Genomic DNA, 14,003 nt, shown 5'->3' with positions numbered 1-14,003 from the left:
AAGAGAACCACCCATTTAGCAATATTAATGAGTCAAAACTTATGCATATTTATGAAGTGAAAATATAGAGTTAATTTGGAAAAGGCCATAAAGTGAGTCACTGGTTAGATTCTAAAGTGCTACTCCTTTTTGAAATTCTGTCCACTGGGAAATACCACTGTTAAATGAAAACATAACTGAACATGACACAAAAGATGAAAACCTGTTAATTTTTATTTTTCTTGCAGTTTTATTTTCCTGTTTTCCAGATAAATGTAGAATTACATATTTAAAAATCCATTAAAAATACTTGCTCAGCACATATAATTAATAGCAGTTACTCAACAGAATATTTTCTTGATACCTTTGTATGAAGACAAAAAGCTTTAAGGCAATCTTTTAAAGTAGGTGTTTCATTTTACATTAGGGCCAGAGTTATTTTATTGCATTATGTTACCTGTCATATGTCCCCTAACGAGAGAACTTGGCAGCACTAATCATGGCCAAATCTTTCAAGAAGATTCAGCAATCCTGACTGAGCTACGCTGTGACATTTTCTGGGCACGGACTTAAGGAACACTTAGGAGTTTGGCTTTGTTCATTTGTTTGCTTTTCCTTTACAATTTCCAGACCTGCCACTAGCACAACCTAATTTACCCAAGGCATGCTCTGAGATCAAAGTCACATGACTACTTTGCTCGGCATTTTAAAATATGGGACAATAATTTTACACCTTACGGTAAAACATTACAGAGGCAGAAAAGGATGAACTCATTCTAATTAAAAGAAACTTTGAGGTATCTATATACATGCATCTGTATCTCTATCTCTCTATATATACCCAAGAACAATAAAAATAAATTCAACAGCTAGATTTGAAAGTTTTCTTGTCTTTCTCTGGATGGGAACTTGGGGATTAGCCTGGAAAACCCACTTGAGTGTTTAGAAAGGTATTTCCACTGAGAAAGACTTCATTTTAGTCAAGCCAAGTTACCCACTCTGGCAGATTGGCGACATGCTCAACAAATCTGTGAATTCCTCCTTCCCAGCATACAGGTTGATTAAATTTGCCACCTCCCTTGCAGCGAGGAATGTCCAAGAGACTGAATGAAAGTAGACGTGACACATGCCACTTCCAGGTCTGACCCACAAAACCTTCCCAGGAATGATCCTGTGTTCTCTTTCCCAATTCAATGGCTAAGGACTTAGGGCCAGGTAGGGGCTGAAAGACAGAAGAAGCCTGGTTCCCTGAATGACCATATGGAAGACTGTCAACCAAAAACACCAGAGAAGACCTCAGGTGAGCAAGAAAAAAAATGTCTACGATGTTCAGTCATTGAGAATTAGGGACTTTTTCCTAAAGCAGTTGGACTGCCCTGACTAATACTGAATTCTCCTACTCAGTCACCTGACTCTTGCATGCTTTTTCTCATTCAATCCTCACAATAACTCTGTGAGATAGGAACTATTATCCCTATTTAAAAATAAGGAGGGACTTCCCTGGCAGTCCAGTGGTTAAGGCTCCGTGCTTCCACTGCAGGGGGTATGGGTTCAACCCCTGGTTGGGGAACTAAGGTCCTGCATGCTGAAGGAAGGAAGGAAGGAAGGAAGGAAGGAAGGAAGGAAGGGAGAAAATAAGGAAACATGGGCAAAGAGAGTTCAACTGCATTCTCCTAAGTGAGTAACCTGACAAGTTGGTTAGGTTAGAGTGGCTCAGTGGGAATGTCTTGTGGACTTTACCAGATTAGTTTGCCAGTAGTCACCCAGAAAAAGAGAAAAGATTCCCAAATGTAGGAGACACTGATGAATTTGTTTTTCTTGCATTTGGATTAGCAGAGCTAATGAGCAGAAGATCTGGGACTCAGATCCATGTAGGCCCAAGTCCAGAGTCTCTCCTCTTAACCACCCCCACAAATTAATACGTTTTATGAAAATCTCAAACATATGGGCATAAACCCATGAGTAATCTGGATCTACCAGTGTACCTACGTAATTAGCTCAAGTCCTAAGGTTAACGCTACTAGGCTTTCTGGCTTAGTTTAAGATTAATAAATTATCAACAAATTGGATTACTGCCCCATGCCTTAGAAAATCCTTACTGAGTGCTCTGAACAGTGCACCGTGTTGGGGCACGCATATCACTAGAGGGAGGAATGGACAGAAAGAGTCTCTCATCTTCCTTTCCCTTCTAATTTCTCAGACTGTTTAAACAATGAAAGGACAAAAAGTGTTTTAGATTCTTGCTCCATGCACAGGAAGGCACTATTTCCTTTGAAAATGCAAGCCCAAATAAAGACAGAAAAGGAGTGGGAGGGGTAGTAGAAACTCTTTCTCTCACTTCTGGAGGAATAAAAAACTCAGACTTCCAGTCTTTTTAATAGAGTAAAATCCACAGACCAGTCAATGACCATAAATTATCTTCCCTTTAGTTGGAAACTTTCCAACTTCCCTTTAGTCGGAAACTAAACTTCCCTTTAGTCAGAAACCGGTACACACTAATTCCATGCAAACACACACATGCACACATACAATTTCATTGTCCGGTCTTAGCAGCGTAAGGCATGTTGGAGAAAATATGGCAAGTGTGCGTAGGAAGGAAGGCAATGCCTTCTGACTTACAGCACAACAGACGTGGTTCTCCACCACACCGGTGCTTCCTACCTGTCCGAAATTAACCAGGGCTACAGGTGGCGGGGCCCAGGTGGAAGACCTCCCAAAACCCCTGGCGATAGCCTTCCTTGGGGGTGGTGCCCACCCAGGGCTTCAGAAGCACTGGTCCAGTAGAAGTTACATTTTCAGCTCAGGCTAAAATCTGGGGGCCACTCATGGTAGAGGTGATTAAAGATTATCTTTCACATCTCTCCCTGGTGATATGAGATGTCTCAGTGCCAAGAGAAATCATTTCCCCTCTCCCAATTAACTAAACACTTTCTACAGTTTTATTTGGCTACGTAACTCCTATAAATGACCGTGCAGGGCAGTTCTTTTTATGTGTAGTGTGAAAAGAACTTTGGATGGCGAGTAAAGTAATGGGCCCAGGTCTAGATCCCATGGCCAGGTCATTAATGTGTCACTGAACTTCACTTTTCATGCTTGTGAATTAGAAATATCCTATTTTCCCTAGATCCAACTGGTATAAAAGTAAATGGAGAGTTAAGTGCGCCCGGGTCCCTTGAAAACTTCTGCACGTATAGAAGAGGGATTTCTTGGCCATTTTCCATGTGAGACTCCTTCTATCAACTGGGAAAAGACAGGCTTTTTAAATTGTCACGAGAATTCTTAGCGACGATACTGTAAGGACTAGAACAATCTTTTGCCCAAAGATCATTTTTATAAATTACAACAAGGGGAGAGAAGAAAAGCATGTTCTGCACATGTTTTATAAGATGATCTATATCATGAGCGTTGTAATATGTCTGTAATACGAGAGGGGTGCTTTCAAAGTGCAAGATGTGATGACCCAGTAGTACATCATGAAATCGATTCAGTGGGTCATGAACTGTCTTTAAAAAAAGAAGAAAAGAACAGAGCAATAGAATGGACTAGATGAAATATATCATAATGAACTGCACATGATAAGGATAACTGTTGTTTTGAGAAACTGGGTGATGAAATAAAATACATTTTTTCCTATGGGTCAAGGTTGAAAACTTTGAAACCCTTCACAATAGAGAACATAAGAAGCGTGTTTCTTAGTCCAAAATGAGAAAAAGGAAGTTTAAAATTGGATTGTCATCACTGTCAATCAGGGCTGTAGGCGAATCTCTTTATCTTACTTCTTCCAGGATAAACGGAGGAGTGAAGATGGAGGAATGGGGGTGGGGGACAGGGAAGAAGAAACAAATGGTAGGGCGGCTTCACATTTTGGTCCGTGGCTCACGGCCTTATTTAAAAAACCAATTAACTGTTTTAGAGTCTGGCAAGGAGGGAATCAAGGCAATCTGGATGAGTTTTCTATTGGTGCATAATGAATTACCACAAACTTAGTGGCTTAAAACAATATACATTTAGCATCTCACAGCTTCTGGGCAAGGTGAAGCTATATTCTCTGCTCAGGGTCTCACAGGGCTGAAATCAAGGTGTCGGCAAGGCTACATTTCTATCTGGAGCTTTGGGTCCCCTTCAAAGTGCACACAGTCATTGGCAGAATTTGATTTCTTACACTTGTGGGACTGAAGTCTCTGTTTTACTGCTGGCTGTCAGCAGAGGGTCCCTCTCGGCTTCTAGAGGCTGCCCTCTTACAATGTGGTAGCTCATGTGTTCAGGGCCAGCAGGAGAATCTCTCTACAGCCACAATGACAGTCTTACGCGACATTACATAATCACTGGTGTGACTATCCCATCACCCTGATCATAAACCTAATCAAAGGACTGATATCCCACAAATTCACAGCTCATTCCTACACTCAAGGGGAGAGGATTATACTGGGCATGTACGTTAGGCCGTGGGACTCTTGGAGTTGGTCTTAGAATCCCTGCTGATAGTTAGAATTTACCAAAAGCAATCACCATCAAGCATTTAGAACAACTTAAAAGAAATGTACACCAGCCTCCCACAGGACATGAACAGATGTCCCTCTACAAAAAGCCTCCATGGTCAAATAAGTCTGGGAAAATGTAGGTTTAAATAATATTTTACATGCTTCTTCAGTGAACAGAGTATGGGATTTTCCCAAACATATTTAATCCAGGAAAATATTTTTTTGAGTTTGTGCTAAGTAAATTCACCACTTTATTAATATTAGTGTAATTACATCAGAAGCACTTGTATTACTGCTCTTGGACTGTCATTTTATCTCCTCCATGATGCCTTTCCTGATCACCCTTGTCTGCAAGATCCCTACTTCCCCGAATTTCGGTAGTACTAATGGCTTACCTTGCTTGATTGGCTGTTTGCTTATAATTGGTAAATATAAAATACTTTCACATTTTGATGGTGACCCTCTACAAAATTTAATCTCTTTGAAGGCTGACACTCTGGCTTAAAGCAACAGTGAAGAGCACTGGAGACAGCTGTGTAGTGGTGAAGCATGCTGGCCGAGAGTTCTGGGGGGCAATTCACCAGCTTTGGGACTAGTGAGCAAACCAGTTACCCTCTCTCTGAACCTCTTCTGATTCATCTTTAAATTGAGATTGCTGCAAGAGATGCTTTCTAAGGTCTCTTCCCATCTAATACTCTCTATGTGTTTTCCCAAGCCCTGCCCCATCTCCTAGGGGGCCTGGCCCATAATAAGCACTTGATAAATATTTATTGACTGATTAATTGCATGCTTGCATCACTGTGGATTCCAAGGTGTTCTAGGAGGTTGCTAGCTTCCAGCTGGCCAGGTGCTCAGCCCCAGTCTGGGCATCTAACACACACAACCCTCAGACCACAGGTGACTAATGTTGGTTTGGCCTTGCCTTATGCTTCCGCAGCATAAGTGGTCACCTTCATTAGCATGATGGGAGGTACCCCTTGGGAAGTCCTCCTACCCTAAAATACCTTCCCTTCCCAATGCCTGATATTCCTTTTAAAGATTCATTTTCTACCATTTTCTCTCAGAGCCCTATTATAACTCTAAGTAAATAATTATATGAGTAATTGTTTAATAACATCCTCTAGAAAGTAAGTCACCTTACTTTCATACATACACAGGAATGTAGGGTGAGCAAGAGATAAACCTGTGCTCTTATAAGTCACTAAAATTTTGGAAATGTTTGTTAACGTAGCGTAACACAGTCTGCTTTGATATAGACATGCTAGGAGAAAAGAACATGAGTTTGCTATCTGACTATGAAGGGATTTTGTGCTGGTGGGGATTTCAGGTGGGGACGCCTGTCTCGCTGCTCAAAATGTAGCAACAGACCAGTAGCATTAGCATCACCCAGAGCGTGTTAAAGCTGTAGACTCTTGGGCCCCATCCTAGATGTACTGACCCGGACGCTGCACTTTAACAAGATCTCCAGGTGATTCAGATGAAGATTAGAGTTTGAGAAGTAGTCATCTAGAGGCAGCTAGAGGCGTAACTCTGAGAGCCATCCACACACCACAGGCTCTTAGGGTGTAGTCCCTGGCCCAGAAGCATCACCATCACATGGGAACTTTTCAGAAATGTAGATTCTTGGGCCTCAACCAGGACCTACTGAATCAGAGACTCTGTAAGTGGGGCCCAGCAATCTGTGTCTTAACAACCCTGCAGGCGACTCTCATACATGCTAAAGTTTGGGGACCACTATCGTATATCAATGAGAGTTGAAATTACAGGAGTTAGTATTCTCCTGAAAGAAGAGAGGAAGGCATGGACAATTATAACATTGTTCCTATGAGAAGATACAATCTGTTTTATGATAATCTTTATGATGTATCTTCTAGAATGCACACTGGGAATGTCTAGGCCTGGTGGACTATTTTCATCACCACTGTAGTGGTGACCTCTCAGACCTGCTTTTCTGTTGAGTGGAAGCAACTAGGACAGTGCTCTGGGTAAAGAGGGAGGGCACAGAAAGGGAGGTGGGCATCAACAAATTGCTTTCCATTTTGCCTACTGATCTTCTGGGGCTTATTACTCTTGGAGTACTGTGATAAGTGCTATAGGGAACATTTCCAACGAATGCCTTTCCTGGAAATGAGTCCCCTGAAACATCCATTCCTCTCCCTTTCATCAAGAATGCAGTAGAGTAAGAAGGGGCAACTCCAGATATTACAGCCAAGAATCTGCATAGCCACATGCTAAGTCACACATTATCCCTGACTACGGCTTATTTGGGGATGCCACAGTCCCAGTATATTCATTCATTTGTTCAGTCGCTCACTTTATCATCCAATATTTAATGAGTGACTTTTATGTGCACGGCCAATGGAGAGGCCTCTTGTTCTGTGCTTAGAAAAGGGATTGAGTGGAGCACCGGCCAGGAAAGTGATGGTTCTTTCCTCCATCTGAGACTCAGTGATGCAACGAAGCCACCTCTTCTCTCACTTCAATCACAGAAAAGGTAGGCTAAGGCTGTATCACATTGTGATTTCCTAGTTTCACTGTCCTCTTTTGCAAAGAGAAAAAAGTCAGGGATTGAGAAAGCCAAGGAGGAGACTGCATCCACGATGGAGCACAGACTATCTCCATCCCTACAAAGCTGCCTGCCTCGACTGTGTGCTATAACTCCTCATTTCCCACGAGGGACATGACACATCCATCCAGGGTGGGGGTTGGCAGCTCTGGCTGCAAGTTATCTGGTTTTTGTTTTTTTGTTTTTTTTGGCCGCACTGCACGGCATGTGGGATCTTAGTTCTCTGACCAGGGAGGAACCCGCGCCCCCTGAAATGGAAGTGCAGAGTCTTAGCCATTGGACCGCCAGGGAAGTCCCTGGCTGCAAGTTAGAATCACCTGTGGAATCCATAAACCTCCTAAGGCCAAGACCACTCCTCAGACCAATTAAACCAGAACCTCTTGGAGCGAGATCTAGGCGCTGGTATTTAGAAAAACTTTTCCAGGTGATTCCATTGCACAGGAGGGCCTGGGAACTACTGCTCCAGGGAGGGTAAGGTCCCAGGTCTTGGTTCTTTATGAAGCCGAGATTCACCCTCTGAAAGTCAAATCCTAGCTTCCTAGGATTCTCAGCCCAACTTTTTCAACTTTAGGAGTTTGTTTTAGAATTTAAAGTGAGCTATTAAATTTAAGCTATTGTGTTATATTTCAATTATCTTTTATATTTATATGGTTGTTACCAAACTTCAGATGCAGAACATTTAGTCAAAACAACAATTCTTATTTTTTCTTATTTAACAAGGTATGCTAGTAGTAGATCTACTTTTTAATGAATAATTTCATTCATTACACACTGAGCCTAACAATGCTATTTGTTAAATAGGAACTAATCAAATTCATACATAGAATTTACAGGTGAGGATAGATGTGAACAGTTTCTAAAAACAAAGCAGCACAAAGTATGAACTAAAAATTAGTAGCAAATACTTCCTTGATTATAAAATGGTTGTGAGACTAGTAAAAAGAGTAGGATACAGATGACATAAATACATTGACCTTTTAAACTGGTGATGTTGATTGTTGCAGTATGAATTTGGCCATAATAAGATTATAAAGACAGAAGAAATGTTTCATACTATGATCTGGATTAGGGACAGAACTTGCAGTGCTATACATCTCATTTTTGGGACATCTCTCACAGTAACTGGTTCTGTTGCTTCCTTGTTTTCTATCTTACACTGCCCATTCCCTAGGCAGCCCTGGCTCTCAGGATACACTCTTACCTCTTGGGGTTGTTGGTAATGAGAGGCCATCAGAAGGAAAGCTCGCTGGGCCTGGAAAGCACTATGCACCATTTCTGCCTGGGAACAAAAAGGAACAGGAAAGTTTAATTGTTTGAGCTCCTAAATGGAGCATTACCACATGATCCAGCAGTTCCATCTCTAGGTATATACACAAGAAAAATGAGAACGCATGTCCACACAAAAACGTGTAAGTAAGTGCTCATAGCAGCATTATTCATAATAGCCAGGAAGTAGAAAGAACCAGAACGTCCATCAACTGATGAATGGATAAACAACATGTGGTCTATCCATACAATGGAATATTATTCTGCATTCAAAAGAAATGAAGTGCTGATCCATGCTACAACATGGGGAACTTTGAAAACATTATGCTGAGTGAATGAAGCCAGTCACAAAAGACCACATTTGTATGATTCTGTTTACATGAAATGTCCAGAATAAGCCAATCTACAGAGACAGAAAGTAGATTAGTGACTGCCAGGGGTTGGTGGGAGGAAGGAATGGGCAGTGACTGCTAATGAGTATGGAGCTTCTTTTGGGGGTGATGAAAATGTTCCAGAATTAGACAGTGGTGATGGTTTCACAACTTGGTGAATATACTAAAGATCTCTGAATCATATACTTTAAAAGACTGAATGTTATGATATGTGAATTATCTCTCAACAAAACTGTTAAAAAAATGTTTGAGCCCCAAAGTGCAACTGTTTTCCAAAGGGTGTCTCTCCTGTCCTCTTTCATGCCCCGATCTGTTCCATACCTTCTGGTGGAAAGAAAATTGTCCCTTAAGCCATCCCCATAAAGATATGCTCATCAAGGATATATGTATAACTGATTCACTTTGCTGTACACCTGAAACTAACACAACATTGTAAATCAAATAGATTCCAATAAAAGTTAAAAAAATACAAAATTTTAAAAAGAAGGAAAAAAAAAAAGATATGCTCACCGAGAGCTAGTGATTTCTACCACTGTTCAGTAAGACTGATCTGAAGGAGATTTCAGTGCTACCTGGACTCAACCCCCCCCAAAAAGGACTTTAGCAGGTGGGAATGTCTTTAAACACATGGTACCATATTCCCTTATCCTTACCTTCTACCCATGCTTAACTAATTAATTCTTTAATCTTTCAAATTTAAAAAGTTACAGAAGAGTACCAAGAAGAAAATAATTCCAAATATTCATATCATACAATCAGTCATTTTTGGCATTTTTTTCTGGTTTTTAGGAAAATTCACAGTTGTTCTCATAAGACAAAGCATAATGATTGAGAATAATTTTTTAGTGCCATAAGGTACAAAGATTAAAGTTTTTAAAAAATGCCTCACGACCTAGAAAGAATCATTATTAACGTGAGATGACATCATGGCAGCCACCATTTAAGATCTACGTGCAGAGAGACTTTGGTAAAATGGGACCACACCCTAGGTGCCATTTTTTAAAATAAAAAGTATAAATTTTAATTATAATTGAATACTAAAAATGAAAGAAAGAATTGATAAGCTTCAAATAAAAGTTTCTGCACTGTAATAATTATTATGTCCTAAATGATGATTCTAAGGTAAAAAAATATAAAATATTAAGAAATTGGAATAATTATGTGTTTATACTTTAAACTAATACATGATATAATTTTAGACAATACTGATTGACTCCTTATTGGGAAAGATGAGAAGAGAACATAAAGACTTTACCACTTCTTTCTATCTCTGGTCCCCATTTTTCATATTTTTTAGTTATTATTTTTACTGTAACATTAATTCCCATAGCTATTGAGAATTAGTTCTACATTTAAACCTACCTAGTGGTTCTCACCAGTTGTTTTACCATGACTTCTCCATTTCTGAGTTATTTTGATTTTTTTAATTGGCTGGACTCCCATTATCAAGTATGTTCTTCAAAAAGGTCTCAAAGTTACTTAAGTTCTTCAGTCTCAACCATGTCTCCCTGTCATCTATATATTTTAACAATATCTTGGCTCGATATAACATCCCTGGGTCTCTCTCTCTTACCATGTGCAGACAGCATAGCAGTGAAGGTGGCAACGCAGAAATCTAAGCCACCTTGATTTTGTTTCTCCCTTGTGGGAAATTGACTTTTCTATTTTGACACCTGAAGAATTATTTCTTTATCCTTGGATTTTAACGGCTTAACTAAGTTATGTTTGCATTTTGAGCATTCTGTGTTATATTTCTTGGAATAGATTTGGTCCTTTCTTCATTTATGGGAAATTTTCTTATATTACTACATCTTTCAAAATATCTTTTGTTCCATTTGTTAGATTCTCTACTCAGGGACTCCAATTATTATCCTCATATTGTATAATATTTGAATGTTTTCATATCATCTAGATTCTCTCTCCCTCTCTCTGCCTTTAATTTCCTTGTCTGTCATCTGTATTTACTATGATTATATCAATAGTTTTCTCTATTGTTGGTAAACAGATTTTCAATAGGGTCTCATATACATGAACATTTCTAATTTATATTTCATTTCTGTATTAATGTTGTTTTTGGTTTTTATTTGTTAGACTTCAATTTACCTTTGCATTTCATTCTTATTGTTCTATCACCTTACGCTATTTAAAAAATGTTTCTACTCCTATTAAGTTTTAAGTTACTTATTAGTGTAAGAGTCTAATAAGATTAAGCCATGGCGAGGAATCCGAATCTGTTCAGTGTTTTCTCTCCTTTGAGGGCAAGCCCGCGTCTTTCCTTTGCATGCTCCGTTCCTCTCTGACACACTATTTCTAGCCACCATGTGGGCGATTCCTTGAGTCTTTTGCCACCATATGAGAGATTGGTTTATTTTCCATTTCAAGCAAGAGTGTTCTACCTAATCTTCTAGGGCCTGATGGAACAGGGAACAGGGAAATGGAGTGCTCAACTTTTCTGATTACTTTTCATCCAAGGGGTTTTTTTCCTACTGACAAGAAAATGCTTGAAAGCAAACCAAGGTTTCTAGATCATTTACATTTAAAATCACAAATTCATCACCATCAACATAACAGATTAAGTCTTATGAATATTTAAATGAGGGTATATTTTCCATTTTGGAGTACACCATCTCCTCTTTGTCCGGGTAGCCTGATTGCTGGGATTATATTGCTCAAAATCTCAAATTCTGAATATTCCTGAGGGAGATAGTGGATTTTCAAATTTTACTGTCCTGGAGGCTACAATGACCTTATGAATGTGAAGCTCTGAGCTACATGAATGTTTATCTATACATCAAAATGTGTATTTTCAGTGGATCAGAAGGACTTTTGTCAGTCTCTAATGACCACATTTCCAAAAGAAGATTATGAAATAAAACTCTCCACTGCTTGGATATAAATAAAAGAACTGCACTTCTCCCAACAACGATAATATAGAAGTATGGTCCTCGTCTACAACAAGCCTTGTGGAGTCAGCTGAATTATAGTTGCTGCGGGAACAGTAATTTGGGATTGCCTGACTTCTACAGTTAAAACTGCAGCTCAGAGGTGGCATTAACAATAATTTTGTAGTTATCCCAAGATGAACACTATCATTGGCCTTTTTTACTTTCCCTAGAAACAACATTTAGCCTGTTGCTAACAGAACAATTTTCCAGCGGGTCTGATTAGCCAAGATGGCCAATTTCATTAATTAGTCTCTTCCCCAACATGGCCTTTCACTCAACAACAGGGGTGGAGGTTGGAGCACAGAATGGTTGAATATCTACCTATCTGCTTCAACTCTCCCTACCGCTTTGCTTATGTAGACAAATCTTTCTGAGGATTCAGCTGTGCACCTCTTTCAGCTCCCTGGAACTCTGGGCACGATTAGCAGACTCTAAACCACATTTCATTTTTAACTTCATCAGTCCACGTTTCAAAGGATTTTCATTCCACCTTTGACATACTCTGACCTACCTGCTTCTTACTTCTGGAAAGTTCCATGAGTCCCTCAACCAGACAGCATCCTATTTAGGAGCAATTTCACTGAACCTGCTGAGTTCTGATAACTTGAAAGGGAGAATTTGGCTCACTCAGGCAGTTCAAAACATTGTGAAAGAAAAAGCCAAACGTAGGGATTTTCAGTAACAACAAATAATTGAGGGTTTTTGCTGAGTTTGTTTATCACACATGTGCCAGGCTCAGAGAGCCTCAGTGACCTTTGTGTGTATACATGCACATCTATCTGCTTGTGAGCACGTGTGTGCAGAGAGGAAAGGGACAGTTCGGGTAAGAGGCAAGGCTGTGCATTTTGTTTGAACTCTAGCAATTATCACTTAGGCAACTGGGGTTCTTAGATAGACAGGTTGGTGGACCACCTTGTTCTGGGGTCCTAGACAGTAGGAGAATGAATTTCAGTAATCAGTTTAAAGCAAGCCTCGGGACAAGCAGACACCAGTTAATATGACTTATTTCCATCTAATCCCCTTGGGAGAGAGCTGACTCACTGGGGAAGCTCAATTGATTCTGAATATTCATCAAAGCTTTCCATTGTTTCATTGGGAAGCTACAGGCCACAAAGTACCATGTGGATGACAAAATGAACAGGTACAACTGGGAGAAAGGGTACAGGTAATACTCAGAGGAAATGCAAAGAGCATCCAGCCAGGGCGCCTATGCTGAAGGCATTTCCAGATCTTCTGAAACTGCTTCAGCCCTCTTCTTGACAGCCAGACGGCCAAGGGAAGGGGATCCTCTTCCTCTGACTGAAGGTCAGGGGAATGGGCATCTGCTCATCAGGTGCAATTTTTGGGCCCTGGGAAGGTCACTGTCAATGCCATCTTCACATTCCTCCCCAATGAGTCTGCCAAGGTCCCACATTTTACAATTAGAGATATTGTATTTTTAGATCTTATTCCTAAGGGCCCTCTAATCTACCCTAAAGGAGAAGTCCCTTGAGTTTCAGCCAATGAAGAGGTAAAAGGGGACCTGATAGATGAAAGCAAGACAGGAAAATGGGCTAAGAAAAAGAGGTGATAGGATGCCAAAGACAAGTTTCACCTACTTCACCATTTTGCTTAAAACAAGATTGAAGATGCTTAATTTTGTAGACATAAACATAAGCACTGACCCTACAAAGTTGGATTATGAAGTCATCTGTGTTGACATCTAAGGGACCATGAAGAAGACTTACACCAACAATTCTCAACCTTGAGTTTTCATTATAGTCACCTGGAGGGTTTGTTAAAACAGATTGTCATGTCTCACCGGCAGGGTTTCAAATTCGGCAGGTTTGGGTGGGCCCAAGTATTTACATTTCTAACGAATTACCTAACAAATGCTGCTTGCTATAATCACTTAATTAGTTCCAGGAGTTTCTTCTCAATTCTTTTGAATTTTCTACATAGACAAAGATCATGTCATCTGTGATAAAAGACAGTTTTATATCTTCCTTCCCTATCTGTGTGCATTTTAATTCCTTTTCTTGCCTAACTGCATTAGCAAAGATTTCTAGGATTGGTGAGAGGGGACATCCTTGCCTTGTACCTGATCTTACTGGGAAAGCTTCAAGTTTCTCACCATTAAGTATGATATTAGCTGTCGATTTCTTGCAGATAGTCTTTAAAAGTTGAGAAAGTTCCTCTCTAGTCCTAGTTTACTGAGTTTTTATCATGAATGGGTGTTGGATTTTGTCAAATACTTTTTCTGCATCTATTGATAGGATCACATGATTTTTCTTTTTTAGTCTGCTGATGTGATAGATTACATTAATTGATTTTTGAATACTGAACTAATCTTGCATACTTGGGATAAACCCAATTTGATCATGGTGTATAATTC

General features: G+C 39.9%; 1 protein-coding gene across 2 annotated transcripts in view; it reads right to left on the bottom strand.

The window, feature by feature from the left end:
* CAP2 (cyclase associated actin cytoskeleton regulatory protein 2) overlaps positions 1-14,003 on the bottom strand; it is a 136,890-nt gene that overhangs the window by 80,382 nt on the left and 42,505 nt on the right. For both annotated transcript variants that reach the window (XM_036870271.1, XM_036870270.1), the window contains exon 4: positions 8,228-8,305. In XM_036870271.1, the coding sequence (XP_036726166.1) occupies positions 8,228-8,305 (78 nt within the window). The remainder of the gene's footprint in view (positions 1-8,227; positions 8,306-14,003) is intronic.

Source organism: Balaenoptera musculus, chromosome 11, assembly GCF_009873245.2.
Source record: "Balaenoptera musculus isolate JJ_BM4_2016_0621 chromosome 11, mBalMus1.pri.v3, whole genome shotgun sequence".
Taxonomy (NCBI): domain Eukaryota; kingdom Metazoa; phylum Chordata; class Mammalia; order Artiodactyla; family Balaenopteridae; genus Balaenoptera; species Balaenoptera musculus.
The sequence above is the reverse complement of the archived record's forward strand: the minus strand, read 5'-3'. Positions and strand labels throughout refer to the sequence as shown.